Raw genomic sequence first — 15,898 nt, 5'->3', positions numbered from 1 at the left:
TGAGGGCATCATTTTCAATATGTCTGGCTTCCATGGCTGTCAAACTTTTAAGCCATTATTATCAACTTGTGGTCGCAGATGTTGACTGAAGCATTGGTGTGAGATTTTGTGAGTACATTTCTGCATGTGTGTTTGTGTGTAAAAAATAAACTTACGGGTTGTTTCTGATCCTCTGAGAGCCTTGCTCGCCTCGTTTGCGTACACAGCAAACACAGCCAGCTGGTACTCAGTTTGATGGCTGAGATGCTCTAACACCACTGAAGTCTCACTACCGTCGACTACCGCCTGGGGTCCAGGAGCGCGAGTGGTGGGGAGGGGGAGGGAGTGCGAAAGATGGGTGGAAGGGACAGGAAAGAGAGATGGGTGTAGAAATGGATGGGAGAAGAGGGAGGGAGGGTTGGGGACAAAGAATGGCAGGGAAAATGGAAAGTGGGGAAGATGAAAATGATAAATGGAAGGGAGGGAAGAGAGAGGAAGGCAGGGCAGGAAAGAGAGATCGAAAGAGAATAGTAAAGAAGGGGAAACACAATCGATTTATTGAACGGGGTAAAGAACAAACGTCTGAACATTTTCTCATTCTGATCTGTACGGATGACAGTTGTGATACACATTAGGTCCGGGCTGAGCCAGCTGGAAAGGTCTCCTCACATGTGGCTCCAGAACATCTGGTCCCTGTAAAGCCAGCTAAGCAAAAGATTTAATGGTTTCTGGAGTCAAATGCTCTGGAAAAATCAAGCAGGTGCCTCTATTAGCCACAGTATAATTTCTAGTGAGCCTTCTTCACCTGCACGGTGCATGTTCAGGGGAGTTGTGAACGGAGGGATGAGAGCGAGAGGTATGGATGAATGAGACCACCAGCGTCTCAGGGAAAAACTGAGCTAAGACCCCAGATAAAGTGACTCCCATTGGTGTAGTTAATATGATGGAAACACAGAGCATACCTGGCCTAAACCCCCCTCTCTGTGCTCCTACTGAGTCCTCAGTATTTTTTAGGTCTTGCTTGTCCTTGTGTATGCATGTATAGCTTTAAGATAGCAGAGAAATGCAATGACATGGATATTTCTTAATTTTATGTAGTGCTACATTTGTTTGTAGTGGTTGGTACTCTCTCAGCTTTTCCTAATTAAACTTAGTAAAAACACGTTCCGTACAGTAAATGTAGTTTTGCTCTTGTTAAAAAAACAAAAGAACAGTTTTTACCTCCAGTGTTTGTCCTCGGATAGCAGGGACATAAACCACTCTGTATTTCTCAACGTTTCCGGGGGCGTTGCTCCATGAAACCCTAAAGCTCCCGGGCGTGATTTCCGAGGTTACCAGGTCAAGCGGAGCTCCCGTCTTCTCTGGTGGCCGATCTGAAGAAGTAAAAGGAGAGGAAAAGAGAAGGATGATAAAACAGATGGGATCACGTTACATAAAATTACTCCCAGTGAGGAGCTTTTAAGTAGAAAAACTCACATGCAGTGGGGAGTAAAGGAGATAGTGTTGAGATATAATCAAAACACATTAGACTTGATTTATGGTGTCCCTTTAAAGACTTTCTTGTTTTTACATCCTGCATCTTTATTTCCATAGAAATGAAAACTTATTGGGAGGAAAGAATGAGAATGAGGAGCGGGATAAAGAAAGAGGGGGATGTGTCCTAAAAATCAACATTTTTTATCAGAATATAATTTCTATTTGGCTGTGAATCCATGACCACATGAGTTATATGACACCATCTCCCCCCGCAGAGAAACTTTGCATTACGTACCACAATCTCTGGCCAGTGGAGCTCCATCTAAATACCCTAGACATTATTCACACTTCCACATAAAACCCACTCTACGACTACAGCTGCCGTCATTTCAATGTGACATTTTATAATTCAGTCATGCAAGGATTCATTAGGAAGAGCCAAAGTGATCACACATGTAAATAGTTAACTTGACTGCCAAAAAACTTACCTAACCTTAACTTGATTTGCCTCAGTATAGTATAATCAGAAGAGGTCTGAGCTCTCGCTTGCATGGGCTTACTGTCATTACACTATCTGCACATAAAAATGTGTCTGTGTGTGAAGGTGAGAAAGGAGCCAGGGTTTGAACTTCTTTGACCGACAACCATTTCTGCCACTTTTCACATTAACAACTATGAATGCCTTGCTGGAGAAACAGGCGGAAAATGTGCGCTATTTCTCCCCCCTCTCAATTACAGCTGGCTTTTCAATCCGCCTCCCGGTGTGGCCGTTCGGAACAACTATAAACACTTTTGATATCCGACAACACGTTATACGAACTACTTCTTTTCTAGTATAACCTGGACCTTACTCAGTTTGATGTCCTTGTCTTGCTGCTCCACCTGTTCACACACAGTTTTGGTCAGACCCTCTACAATGGAGCTCATGACGTTGAAGTCGGCCACGTTGTAGACGTGAGTGTTGTCCGGCTCTGAGGCGATGGAGAGCAGCTCATTCTCATCAGCATTTTTAACACCTGGGAAAGGAAACATATAATTATGTTTAGCATTAAATTAAATTAGAGACACCAGTAACACCAGAATTAGAAGTGTGACTGTCAAAAGTCAGGCATTGTATACAGAAGTGTATGCCAGAATTCTCAATCAAACCAAAGAGCCCCATTTTTTATGATTTACTTCTTTCGCAGCCAAACTCTAAACATGTGATCTCCTGCTTTGTCTCTGCTTTTATGGTACCAGTAAATGCCAGTAATCTCAGGGAGGCCTGGGCCAAAGAATTGGGCGTTCCAGTGTCATATGAACTGTGAGCCGTTTCAGAGCTGTTCTATCAATTCTAGATATAGACTAATTGAATTTAAAGTTTTAATAAAGATATTTGAATCAGTTTCTCCCATGTGTAGTAGATGCAGTATCGCCAAAGGATCACTGGCACACTTATTCTGGCACTGTCCAGGACTGGGTAATTTCTGTGGTGACATATTTAATTGGTTTTCCAAACAATATGAAATAAACATTCAGCCAGACAGTAATTTGGCACTATTTGGTTGTTCTGACAGGACACGGGCCCTTTCGTCCCATCAAAAGCAGGCTCTAAAAGCAGGCATGGTTGCAGCTGAAACATTGCCCTCATGTTTCAGGATGTAGCTCAACGAAATGCTTTCTATTGCTAAGATGGAACAGATTTGTTTTAGCAAATGGAAGTCACAAAACTGTTTGACTGACTATTATTGCACTATTCTGTGCAAACTTTGCCTTCCCACATACTGACTGATATTCTGGCAACCTGGCCTACCTCTGTGTGTTTTCTTTTCACTCTTGACCCAGCTGGCAGAAGAGGAAATCTCCTCTTTTGCCAATAATCGCTGTCGACAGGCAGATTTGGACTGCTCGTAGGAGTTCTAGATATGAATACCCTGTTTTTCTTTCTGTTATTTTGTGTAATGGTGCTCGGTGCTTTATGTCTATTGTCTTTTTTTATTGTAAAAAAGTAAAAAATAATGTGACTGTCAGCCTTAACAACTATTCTACATGTAAAAAGCACTATAGCACAGCAGGACAGTAAAGTACTAAGTAAGATTGGTTCAAAGAAACATCATTGGCAGGATTTAAAGAAACAGTGATTTTTAACTCATTGCTGCACAGATGTGACTCTTCCTAAGACTTTTTGTCTTTTGCAGGTGTGTGTTTGTGTCGTCTCTCACCAATAGCAAACAGCTCGACCCCAGAATTTCGCAGGCTCTCTGCAGGAGGTATGACATCGTCCTGGGACTTCCCGTCTGTGATGAGGATCCCAATCTTCGGTATACCCTCCCTTGAGCCAGCCTCAGGTTTGAAGCAGTTCTCCAAGATATAGGTCAATGCAAGGCCTGTAAAGAGACAGAGGGAGAAGAGGCAAGAATGAGGAAAATATAGGCAGAGGGAACAGGGTGGATGGAAGGACAAAGTCAGACAAAAGGGAAAAAGCCATTTAAGAGAGGAAAAAGGAAGGGTGCAGGGGGAGCAAGATGAGAACGAAGAAGAAGTACGTGTTAAGAGCAAAATCAAAAGAAGAAAGGAAAATTAAAAAACACTGGTTTGGAACTTCTTAACAAACTAAACCAGTATTAACAGCAAAACAAACTGGTAGTATCAGTGAAATCCGGTACCTGTGAGAGTGTTTCCTCCTTTGTATGGCAGGTTCTTAACGGCATCAAGGACGGTGTCTTTTGTGGTGAAAGCATTTAGATGCCACTCTATCCTGGGATCACCACTGTACTGAGCCAGACCTACAATCACACACACACACACACACACACTTAATTTACACCTTATATTACAACCTGTCATTTGCTCAGTCAAAGTTAAACACCCAACAAAGCTGATATGCAAACAGGTTTTTAAAAAATTGACAAATATGAAGTGATATCTAATATTGACACAAATATCAGAAGACCATATTGGTCCCATATTGTGCCCATCTGTTCAAGAGGGAAAGTAGCAGGGACCCACCTATCCTTGTCTTATCGATGCCAACATCAAAAGCATTGACCAGATTTTCCAAGAACATGCGGACCAGCCGGAAGTTGAGCCGACCGATACTCCAGGAGCCGTCCACCAGAATCACGATGTCTGCAATGGCCTCAGTGTGGCACACAAACTGATCCACTACAAGAAGGAGAGGAGAGAAGACAGATTGATGTGAATTTTTAAACTGACCACAGCCAGGGACAAACGGAGAGAATAGAGGTCTTATTAATAAAGATAACTCCATTGAAAACATAATGCTTTAACTTTTGATGTGCAGGTTTCTCACCCAAAACTCAGAAAACAGAATAAATGCACACCTCAAAGCAGCAGGTATCAGGTTGTCTTTATTGAACAAAACACACACAGCCAGAAACAAAACAGAAAATTAGGAATCATGTAAAAAAGACACAGACTGCTTCATTTGCATACAGTACAAAGACACAAATACCACACAATCTGAACCTTAGTTAACCGTCATCTTGAGAGCTTCCTTTGAAATCTGTGGTGTTTTTTTCCCCAGTAATCTCTCCTAGCCTCCTCTTCTACGAATTAATCTCTTAACAAGTTGTTGGAAACTAAGTCCCTTTTCATTTGAAAGATCCGTTTTAAAGGGAAATCTACACCTGAAAGTAATAGTGATAGATATGAGTCAATATTGTGGAAGCAGGCACGCACACACACACACACACACACACACAGACTTTCATTAGTTCATTTATCATAATTCCATAACTGCTTATCTTGTCATCCTGCCCTGCATTATGTCCTGAAAATGAATACACGCACTTAAAGTTGCATCATAAATCCCTAACAGAATCTGTCTACAAAAGTGATCAGGTTGGACATTTGTGTCTAAATGAAGAAAGGCGATATAAGAGAGTGCTGACTGTAGGAAATGAAAATTATTTCTTTGCATTTTTGCTCACAAAAGCACGTTTAAAATATTAAGACAAAGATTACTGAGTGAAGAGATACCATATGAGTCAATGTAGATAATTCAGCTGCTGATGGTCAATATTTTCACCAAGATCAATCCAAACTGAACACAAAAGGCACTAGCTTTAGTATTTATTTTTTTAATATCTCCATTAGAACCGCAGAGTGAAAGGTTCAATTTCTCGCTATGCTCTGACAACAGATGTTACTTTTGTGGCTCAGGTGCATACTGGGTAATTGCAATGCCCTGGGTGAGTCCCAAGACCTTCGTTTCAATTTTTCCCCCTTGTGTTTCCCTCTCTGTACACTGTCAACTATGAACTGTAAAATAATCCAAAATAAGATACGTAAAGTTGCTATTTGGTGGCAAAAGGATAAATTTCCCCCCCAGTCTTATGGGTATTTTTGTCAGAAATCCACAAAGTGAACAACAGATTAGATGAAACATATAAAGAGCCGAGAATTACTGTATTTTGGCAAGTAATCGTTATTTATTTATATATATATTTATATATATATATATATATATATATATATATATATATATATATATGTAACATTTACTGTACCACTTATGCCAATATGTCAGGCCAATATTATCTCAAGATTGAAATTCATGAAAGACACATTGTGTAACGATAAGCCACGCAGGAATTCATTTCAAGAAGTGATTTTCCAGACAGAGCCTTCTGTCTGCTGTCTGTGTCTGTCTGACTGTTTGAACCATCCATCTGCTGCAGACGGCAGACGGAGGGGAGAAGAGAAGACAACAAGGTCAAGCGATAGCTGATGACAATCTTTGATCTGCAAATGCATAGCATAAAAGACTGAGGTGCTATTATAAAATATTCTTCGGGTAGTGTATTGAAAAAGCCAAGAAGATTATGAATATATCCTTCAGAGTTCATGTGCATAATGGTTACAGGTGTTTATTTTGCCAAAATTTCCCACATTTTTTTAAAGGCGGAATGAGGACTCAACAACCTACTGTATATGATGCCCATTAGAGTGGCCTAAACTGGACCAGAAATAATTTTAATTATTCAACTATCCCACTGAAAAGAGAAATTGTTGCTTAGTTTGAGAGTTTCAGCAAAATAGCAAAAGGCTGAAAGGCCAACGAGTGAAAAGATAATTCTTTGTAGAGTTTCCCTTCTTACAAAACAAACAAGCATGGCCTTTAAAGAAACTCTGAGGTTAAAGAATAGAGAGAAAGAACCATGACTAAGCACCAGGAGGGCTTCTTTAAAAGCGAAACACACAAAGGATGGCTGAGGAGCTATTCCATGATAAAAAGTGAGAGACTCTCAGGGGGTGTTAGTATCTATAGTAACTGCTGTTGACACTGTGGGTAAATAAATAGAGAGGCGAGGAAATTTAATGGTTAAGAAAGAAAGAGTCAGAGAGGGAGAGTGGGGTATACTGTGCAATGTGAAGAGCCATCGAGACAGATGAAGGAGATGGTAAACAGAGGATTAGAGGGTCGTAATTACAGCTAATTACAGCTCGCTGGTCATTCTTTAATCTATTGTTGGCAGAGTGGTGAGAACGTCCTTCAACTAGGCATAACACTGGTATTTTATATATGAACCTATAATCAAGGTTGCCCCTCTCCTTCACATTATCCCTGCTGACGTCTGTAAACACGCCGTTTAGTTGGATATCAAGGGTCGTTTTTTCCTAGACGAAATCATTTGCTGCCATTCATTCATATATAGTTTGAGAAACAACTTCCATAACTGCCAAAAGGTCGATAATCCATCGCAGTAAACATGAAACCTTGAGTCATAGCTTTACTGTTATTTCACTCTGCCCAGGTTGTGTGTTTTCGAATCAGTGTGTTCATTACTTTACGCACAGTTTTCCACCTGAGAGGACAGATAAATGGAAGTCTCTGCAAAACCTTACAAACTTTAATGTAATTTTATTGCAGGACTTTGGTAACCTTGTAGTTGTTCATTTTAAGCAACAGTAGTAAATGTAATGTAGGTTTGTGTTAAGTAATTAAAACATTCTAAACGAAATTTCCCCATCAGTTTATCATCATGTCCTGTAATGAAACTATTTCACTCATTTGTAGGATCTATCTGAATATAATTGAATACATTTTTTAAATGAAATTTCCTCAGTGTTTTGGAAAATAATCCAGTATTACATCAGAATTGCTTTGGCAGTCGTGTTGCAGATGCCTGTAAAACAGACACAGACACAAAGAATATAGTATATAGAGACATGGGAATAAACACATTATGCTGTTTCCCTCCCAACAATGGATGTCAGTGAGAAAGCTTCCAGTATCTCAGTACTGTAGCTGCTATTGAATCCCTCTTCTCTGCTCTCTGTCTGAGTGCCAGACAATAGCAAGCTTGTCAAAGGTCCCTCTGCTCCTTCTAAGCTCCATCTGCCTTTCTTCTCCTCCTCCTCCTCATCTCTACCTCTTCCCCCCCAGCCCCTCCCCTTTTTCTCTTCCCGCCTAACGCCTTCGCTGCAGGTCAAAGTGCAGTTCCTGGGAAACAGTGGGGAACAGTGTTTCTGTGCACACATGAAGGAGAAAAAAAAGTGTGAAAGGGAGGAAGGGAAGCAAATGAAGCAGGAGGAAAGAAAACCAGTGAGAGGGTAAAATGCTGTATTTGGGTTTGATGAAATACCGCAGATATATTGACAGATTGTGTTGTGCCAAGTCTTTTCCTTTGTCCAAGTCTACAGTTACTCCTGTTCTTCACTGCCTCTCTCTCCTCCACTCTATCTCACTGTGTCCATCTCTGCGGCTAACTAATAGGAGGCAGGCTTTGTTTGGCACAGAAAGCTTTCTTAAACACTCCACTAACTAAAACAAACTGCCATGGCAGAGCACAAGACATGTCAGTCACTACTGTAATGTGTGTGTTCTTGTATTTCTATTCATATGGGGACCAAATGTTCATGTGAGGATAGAAGAACTTCAACAGGCGCTTTACTGGTAGAGACATCACAGTTAAGGTGGGATTTAATGCGAGGGTTAAAAGGACACTTGCCAATGTTTAAACTTATTTGCACAGTGTATTAGTCATGGAATGACACATCTATACTGTACCTGAGTAATTTGCCAAACCTCTGTATCTGTATCACATTTAACATTTTTAGTTCTGCCGTCCACTGACGGTTTCTAACGTCATGGATGGCAGAAATACTACTACTGCAGTAGAGCTTGGCTCGTTTTCTTCTCTCTGCTGGAAAGCGTATAACACCTCAGCCAGCTGTTGGAGCTGAAACCCTCATTTCAGTCAACTAAAAGTACTTCTTGGTATGAATGACAGGAACTAAGTATTTGAACTTCACTTGCCTACCATGTTACAGCAGGTTTCACCATGGAAATTAAACTAAACAAAGTATTCATGTTTGAAAGCCAACTTTCTTTGGCTTCATTTAAACATTGCTCAAAAATCAAGCAGGAAAAAGTGCTTACAGGAGTAGGAGAGTGTGTAACTGAGCAAAGGTTTCTGTGTCCAAAAGTTGTGTTGGTATATGGTTTGATGTATTATTTACTGTGGTTATGATAGAGAGGTCAAGTCCCTACCCTTCCAGTGGACCGCTATGGGACCTTATTACGGTAAAAATATGAACGGTAGTCAACAGCGAGAGACAACAGTTTTTTTGATCCCGTTTGAATTGCTCCGTGAATCACACATATGATGTTTGTCAATTTAAAAGATCATTTTGCAAGTCAAGAAAGTCACAGTTTGTCATACAACTTTTGAAGTACAAGACTGGAAATATGTAATTAGAAAGAATATACACCCAAAAGTCACGTTGCGACGTTTCTCACTGAAGCTACGATGCCTGTGTGTTTCGTACTGGGATGTACTCACACGAGCAACGTGTCTCGCTCGTTTTTTTCTGTTCCCGTCTGATTAAAAAAGACCAGAAGTCGCTGGATAAACACACCAGGTAAGATAACATTTTTGTACATTCGTACGTGGAACATAGCAGTTAGCTAGCTAGCTAGTGTTGGTGACGTATATAGTGCGAGATGAGAGATGTAGTTCACTGAGCGGTTTCATACAAAACTAAATGATACTTGCGACTTTCTTAACATGCAAAATTATGTTTTAAATTGACAAACATCATCATGTGTGATTCATGGCGCAATTCAAATGGGATCAAAAAATATATTTGTCTCTCTCCGTTGACAATTGTCTTTGTACATATATTCAGGTATAACCAGAAATACTTGGTTTCATTTGCAGACGTAAGACATTTACAACCAGCTAAAACACTCACATCCACAACCTCGGCTGGTGTTCAATGCCTTTTACACAGCAGGTATTAGTAATTACATTAACAATGGCTCCATTTAGTTCCAGTATCCCAGTAAGCCATGACAATGTGACAGTGAGCCAGCATGAACAATAGCAGGACCCTGAAACTAAAGCAGCCAAATTAAATTATATTATCTATACCTCTGCTTTTCCTACTGTGACATGTTATAATATCATCTGTGAGAAAGGGCCTATTGAGAACCTCACACACAATGAACTCTACCGATGTTGGCTCTGAACGACAGACTTTCTGAGCAAAAACAATTTCTCTATCAATAGAGAATGGTTCTGAAAATATTGTCATTTTAATGGGTTACAGGGAAAAGGCACAAAACCATCCAGCCCTATAGCGAACCAGTACTGTAGCCGACCAGTGTTACTCAAACATTTTATGCCATCAAGCTGAATTTGCAGATTTTTGTCTGTTTCTATATTCACTCATCGTGAACCATGAGGTTGGCTGAACTACATCTGAACCTTATTTGCATAGAAGCACGTGATTAGAAAAGACGCTGCCATCCCCGAACCTATTTACACGCGAGTTCACAATTGGACAAGCACCCACCATAACTGGCACGCGAACACGTGATTAGACAGACCGTCCACCTGGTGTCCATGTGAGAGTGAGCGACCACATTTTTACTACTGAGCCCACAGTGCAGTCTGCAGTGCTGTGGGAAAAAAAATATGTGGCTCCTAGACAATTGAATTAACTTGTGTGGGAGTGGAGAAACGGGTATTAAAAATGTGAGTGCAACAATGGAAGCCACTGTTGGCCGGCCACAACTTGTAGCAGAGCAAAGACAGACATGCGGCGACAAAGACAGGGAACAGTACTGGGACCTACAAGACAGAGATGATGTAGACAAATAGTAGGGATGTGAATTCCAAGCAAAAATACTATTCAAAAGTCACTGGGAATTAGTGGATTATTATTTGAAAATCACCGCAGAGTTTAATTCAACCACATTGTTTGAACAGTGGAAGAGGCCAGTGGAAAGACAAACCATGACGGTTTTGGAGAGTTTTATTTTGTTTTTGTCAAGTTTGAATGACGAAAACTATGAGGTGCGCGGCGCCGCTTGCGCACGCTCGAACACACACACACACACACACACACCCCTGCGCTAGCAGAAAAGAGCTGAACTGGACGAAGAGTCGCATAACCTATTTGATTTTTTATAATTGAACGACTTTTTGAAAAATCTAAAATCATGTCCCATCCACAACAAATAGTATAAGTCGCAGTTAATAGTAGTAAAACTTGTAGCAGTACACAAACACACAGATAAAGTACATAGATGTTTAAACAGATGCACATATTGGCTACATGTTATCACAAAACAGGCCAGATTAATTAAAGCAAAGCAGATTGCTTTGTAATCACCTACTCCCTGGAAGTAACATATACTCAAACATATGGATATAGCTGGGAGAGAAATGTATGTACAATAGACAAACAAATAGACAGACTCACACATCACGTCTTCAAACACACACTCTTATCTAGTTCAGAAAACGTTTCCACCCTCTCCCTCCTCGCTCGCTCTCTGTTCTCATTAACACTGGTTCTTCCCAGCCGGCCTTGATTTATCGCTGACCTCCATTTAGCCAGGGATCAGACAGAGTGTGCTGTCATTTCAATCTCTCTCTAGTTAAGTTTTATTTCCCCGGCCACTGTGATTGTGTTTCAGTGTCTGGAATTAACATTGAGAACAGTGACAGGCAAGCAGAAGATAGATAGATAGTAGCAGCGACAGTCTCCACATTAGTGAGAACATTTCCTTTATTCTCTTAGCAAAGGTTTGATTCCAGCGTGAACCTGCTTTTATAAGAGCACTTCACCTCCAAGATAAGAGTAATTTATTACAAAATAATTGGACATTTATTCCCAAATAGTTTAACGCACATGTTTGATTTTGATGTATTAATCCACTCAGTATCAAAATACACTTCAGTGAAATGATGAAATGGAAATAATATTATACAGTGGGCGAACTGCCTCTTTTATGCTCACCCCTGTAAAATGTTTTCTCAATATATCATTTCAGGATGAATAGTAAGAAGATCTATTTCTCCTCATGCCTGCTGTTTATCATGGAGAACCTAATGTTTCAATATAAGCAATTTCCTGTGTGTTGTAGAGAAAACGTCCACTCTAAATCAATACAGTCTGGTCTTTTCCCCCTCATCTGCTCATGTGTAGGTGTGCTTGCTAAGTGCTCTGCCAAACTGAGATGAAAATGTGGATAGCATTTAAAGAGAAATAATGAAGACAAAAACATGACCTTGCTGGCCTGTTTTCCATATCATAACTTTGTGTACACCTGTGCAACCACATGTGCCAAAGAATAGGGCTAAACGATTTTGAAAAATATCCAATTGTAATTATTTTGACTGATTTTACAATTGCGATATAATTTGTGATGAGGGAATGATAATTTTTACATAATTATTCTCATTTTCATTGAAAAGCATTAAAAGGATTATAGCGTGATCAAACAAGAAGATATATTAGGACTGTATGCACCATAAATATTTAATTTAAAATGGTGAAATGCGAATCATGTGATTTGAAAATGCAGTAGGCCATATTGTGATTTTGATAACATTTTGTGCAACTACAACTACAACTACAAAGAAGAGACAAATGTCTTGTGATTTTATACCAAAATTCAATTATTCTTACTTCCCTGAAGATAATATATTTCTAACAGGTTATGTAGCTGCAAATGTACAGAACATTTAGTTAAACATTCCAACCAATAAGTTAATTGCAGATATCTGAAACCCCACAATCTACCTCCGCCCCTCTCGTTTATTTTAATCTGCAGATTTTAAAATGATACAGAGGTGAGGCATTTATTTTCATTAATTTGGAGATGTCTGAAGACATTATAAATATTTATTTTTCCAATATGTCAGGGTTGTCCTTTAAGACCTTTAAGCATTACCTCATGCCTTCATGACATTTAGTTTGGATGATTATAATTAACTTGTTAGTCATCATTGCTGATGGAGATCTTGTGATATGATCCAAAACTTCAAATTAGCTACTTAATGGACCCTTCAGATCGTGAAAGGTGAGAATTGTTTTGTCAAATGCTTCAATGTTTCCAAAGTCAAGAATGAACTTTAATCTTCAACTATTAAGTCAACACGGAGGAAAAGTGAACAGAAAAATGGACATTTCAGTGTTTTTCCTGGCTCAAAATGAGGCGCAGGTGGCAGAACTTTCATGGGACTTTGGTGGACCTTGGACCTCTAGGGGGGTCCGGGGACATGCACCCCCCCGGAAGAACATTTTGTATGTTTTAAAGTTAAATGCATCAATCTGGTGAACTTTGAAATCAAAATGAAGAGACTAGATCTATTAAAAGATCTTGTGCTCTTGTAAACAATTTTATGCTCTATCAGCGGTGACTAGTTCTGTACTTAGGTACAATTTTGACAAACTTATACTTTACTTGAGTATTTCTATTTTTTGTCAAATTTATAGCCCAATTCTACTCCACTACATCTCAGAGGGAAATAATGTATTTTTAACTTCACTACATTTATTTGACAATATTAGTTACTAGCTACTTTGCTTGTTCAGATTCTTAATACGAAATATAAATGAACTAATAGACTATGGTAGGCTATATTATTAAGTAGTATATAATTATTAAGTATAGAAAGTCGTTAAAAGCAGCTCCACCTTTACCAGCTGCTGCATTAAAGTGATGAACACAATGCATCAATAATTATAATCCAATGATATACCATAATATATATTACTATGAAATGGACCATTCTGCATAGTGAGTATTTTTTTCTTGTGGTACTTTAAGTATATTTTGAGGTTAAAACTTTTCTACTTTTACTGAACCTTTTGAATGCATAACTTTTACTTGTAACTAGTATTTTTACACTATGGTATTAGGCTACTTTTACTTAAGTAGGCCTAAAGATCTGAGTACTTCTTCCACCTCTGTGCTCTAGTAAACTATTTAATCCTAAACACATTGGTTGTATAGATATGAATGGTGATGACACGGCAAAAAAGTCACTCACAAAGCACGGTAACCGAAACGAACTCCGTGTTTCTAAACGGTTGCAGTTTTGGCAGTGCCTTTCCCGGTTCACTGTGTTGGTTAAGATACAGCGCCACCACATCGATGTAATGCCGCAATTGCAGTAACAAAAAACAGAAATCCACCAACACTTGTTCGAAAATAGTGTTTTCCATGAAGATACCCGTCACAGTTTTGTCGAGAGCTGGAGGCAGGATGAAATTTGAGGTGGCCGCCTTGTAATTCTCTATGCAGGAAAATCTCTGCGTCTACAATTCAAACCTGAAGGTGATGAGATTGTTTTTGTCAAAATCTTGAAAATTGCTGGCAAGAATCAAAACACCACTAAAACAAAGATCTGACTACTGCATATTGCTTGGAAACACACTTTCTGAGAAATAACCTAATAATGTAGTAGCTGCAGTGGTTAAAAAAAAAAAGAATAGTACTAGCAAACATCTCAATGTCACAACAACCTGAGCATGAACCCAGGGAGCTGTTTTAGCCTGCCTACAGATGGTTGTTTCTCCCAATAAACACTGGTGGTACACAAGAGCTCCAAAACAAGATTCTCTTTGTTTTATTGGCTTGTTTATTCAATCAAGAGACAGGCAGCAGATTGATACACCTGTCGTTTGCTCAGTGGCCCTCAGAAAAACTCAGCCAGGCGCAAACATTCATATTCATCTGTGATTCCTGTGGGCCCATGTGAGTGTGTGTGTGTGAGAAAGAGAGTGTGTATGTTTGAGTAAGTAGTGTGATCCAGTGGGTTTTAAGGTGTAATCCGACAGCTGTTTTTAGGCGGTTTGTGTCGTTCCACCAGAGACCTTTCCCTGCTTGGCCTCCTGATCTTTAATCCACTGTCTTGTTCTGTTCCACTTCACTGAATACACAGACGTTCTGACAGAACAAACGCTATATGTATGCTGAAAGAAAAACATCTACCCCTGAGTCTGTCGCTCCATCTCTACCTGTCTCTGTTTGCCTTGACTTGCCTTTTTTCTTTCTGTTTGTCTTCCTCTAATCTCTCTGTCTGGTACACACACACACAGTTGTTGAACTGTGTGTGTTTCTATTTCGAAAGTTGAGTCCCTCTTATCGTGTCTGGTTATTTTTTAGCTCCATGCACACATTGTAAGAACTTTAGAGATGGGTGTGGCTCTCAAACTGGCTTTTTTTGTGTCACTTGTCAATACAATCCTGGCTTACTAATTAATTCTGCGGGAGGGACAGTTTGCCTGCCAGCCCACCACCCGTTTCTATTTCCTAGTTAGTCTTAGTCAAGCACAAGCAGCTATTTATTTGACAGATGTATATAATCATCAACTCAAGGGAAGGTACAGAAACTGTAAACACGTCTGTGGCGGAGTCAGGAAACAGTGCAAGGAGGATTTACTGCAGCTAAACTATTTATTATGAGCCACTGAAAAACCATGGAAATGTATGCAAAACAGAGCTATGATTTGCCCATATTCCACAAATGATACAATATCAGTTTTTAAACCACGATCTTCTGAGCAATGAATGAGCCTCTCTTCAAAATTTCAAACAACAGTTCAAGTTATGATGTGCTTTGTCAACCACAAAGCGTAAAACATTGGGATCACAAGAGGGGGGGGGATCGAGGAAAAAGGAGGACAGGATTAACAAGATAGGAAAGAGAGCTTCGGGGACAAAAGAGGTTAAGAAAGGTCAGGCAGTAAAGCAAAGTGGATAGATAGAAAGAATGTAAGAGGGCATGATGAGGGGCTAAATGCATAAAGGGGTATAGAGGAGAGGAGGCGAAGAGAAATATACGAGTCATATAAAGCAGGAGGAAGTGCAGACTGCAGAGCTAGAAAACACGAGCAACAAGTGCAGAAAATAAACAGCAGGAGAGGAAAAATGAGTAAAGTATGAAAGGGCATCAAGGTTTATTTCGGTTCTAGATGTGTCACTTCTAGAGTTGGCTCGATTTACGATGACACATTCTGGCAAATTATGAAGTAGTCTACATCAGCAATCTGTGCCGACGGCTAAATCCAGCTTGTATTGCATTAGTAATAAGCAATATGACAACGTGATTAACATAATGTTTGTTTCTAAACAGACTAATGGAGCCACTAATGTCTGACAGGCCGTGCGCAATTTACTGCCGAGTCGAGGTCG

General features: G+C 39.7%; 1 protein-coding gene across 2 annotated transcripts in view; it reads right to left on the bottom strand.

The window, feature by feature from the left end:
• The window catches only part of col14a1a (collagen, type XIV, alpha 1a), a 152,782-nt gene that overhangs the window by 102,481 nt on the left and 34,403 nt on the right, over positions 1-15,898 (bottom strand). For both annotated transcript variants that reach the window (XM_074654161.1, XM_074654162.1), the window contains exons 6-11: positions 4,444-4,599; positions 4,101-4,220; positions 3,657-3,821; positions 2,307-2,471; positions 1,201-1,352; positions 156-285 (exon numbers count right to left, since the gene is read on the bottom strand). In XM_074654161.1, coding sequence (XP_074510262.1) covers positions 156-285; positions 1,201-1,352; positions 2,307-2,471; positions 3,657-3,821; positions 4,101-4,220; positions 4,444-4,599 — 888 coding nt within the window. The remainder of the gene's footprint in view (positions 1-155; positions 286-1,200; positions 1,353-2,306; positions 2,472-3,656; positions 3,822-4,100; positions 4,221-4,443; positions 4,600-15,898) is intronic.

The sequence above is a fragment of the Sebastes fasciatus genome, chromosome 12 (genome assembly GCF_043250625.1).
Source record: "Sebastes fasciatus isolate fSebFas1 chromosome 12, fSebFas1.pri, whole genome shotgun sequence".
Classification (NCBI taxonomy): domain Eukaryota; kingdom Metazoa; phylum Chordata; class Actinopteri; order Perciformes; family Sebastidae; genus Sebastes; species Sebastes fasciatus.
This window is presented reverse-complemented; position numbering and strand designations above follow the sequence as displayed.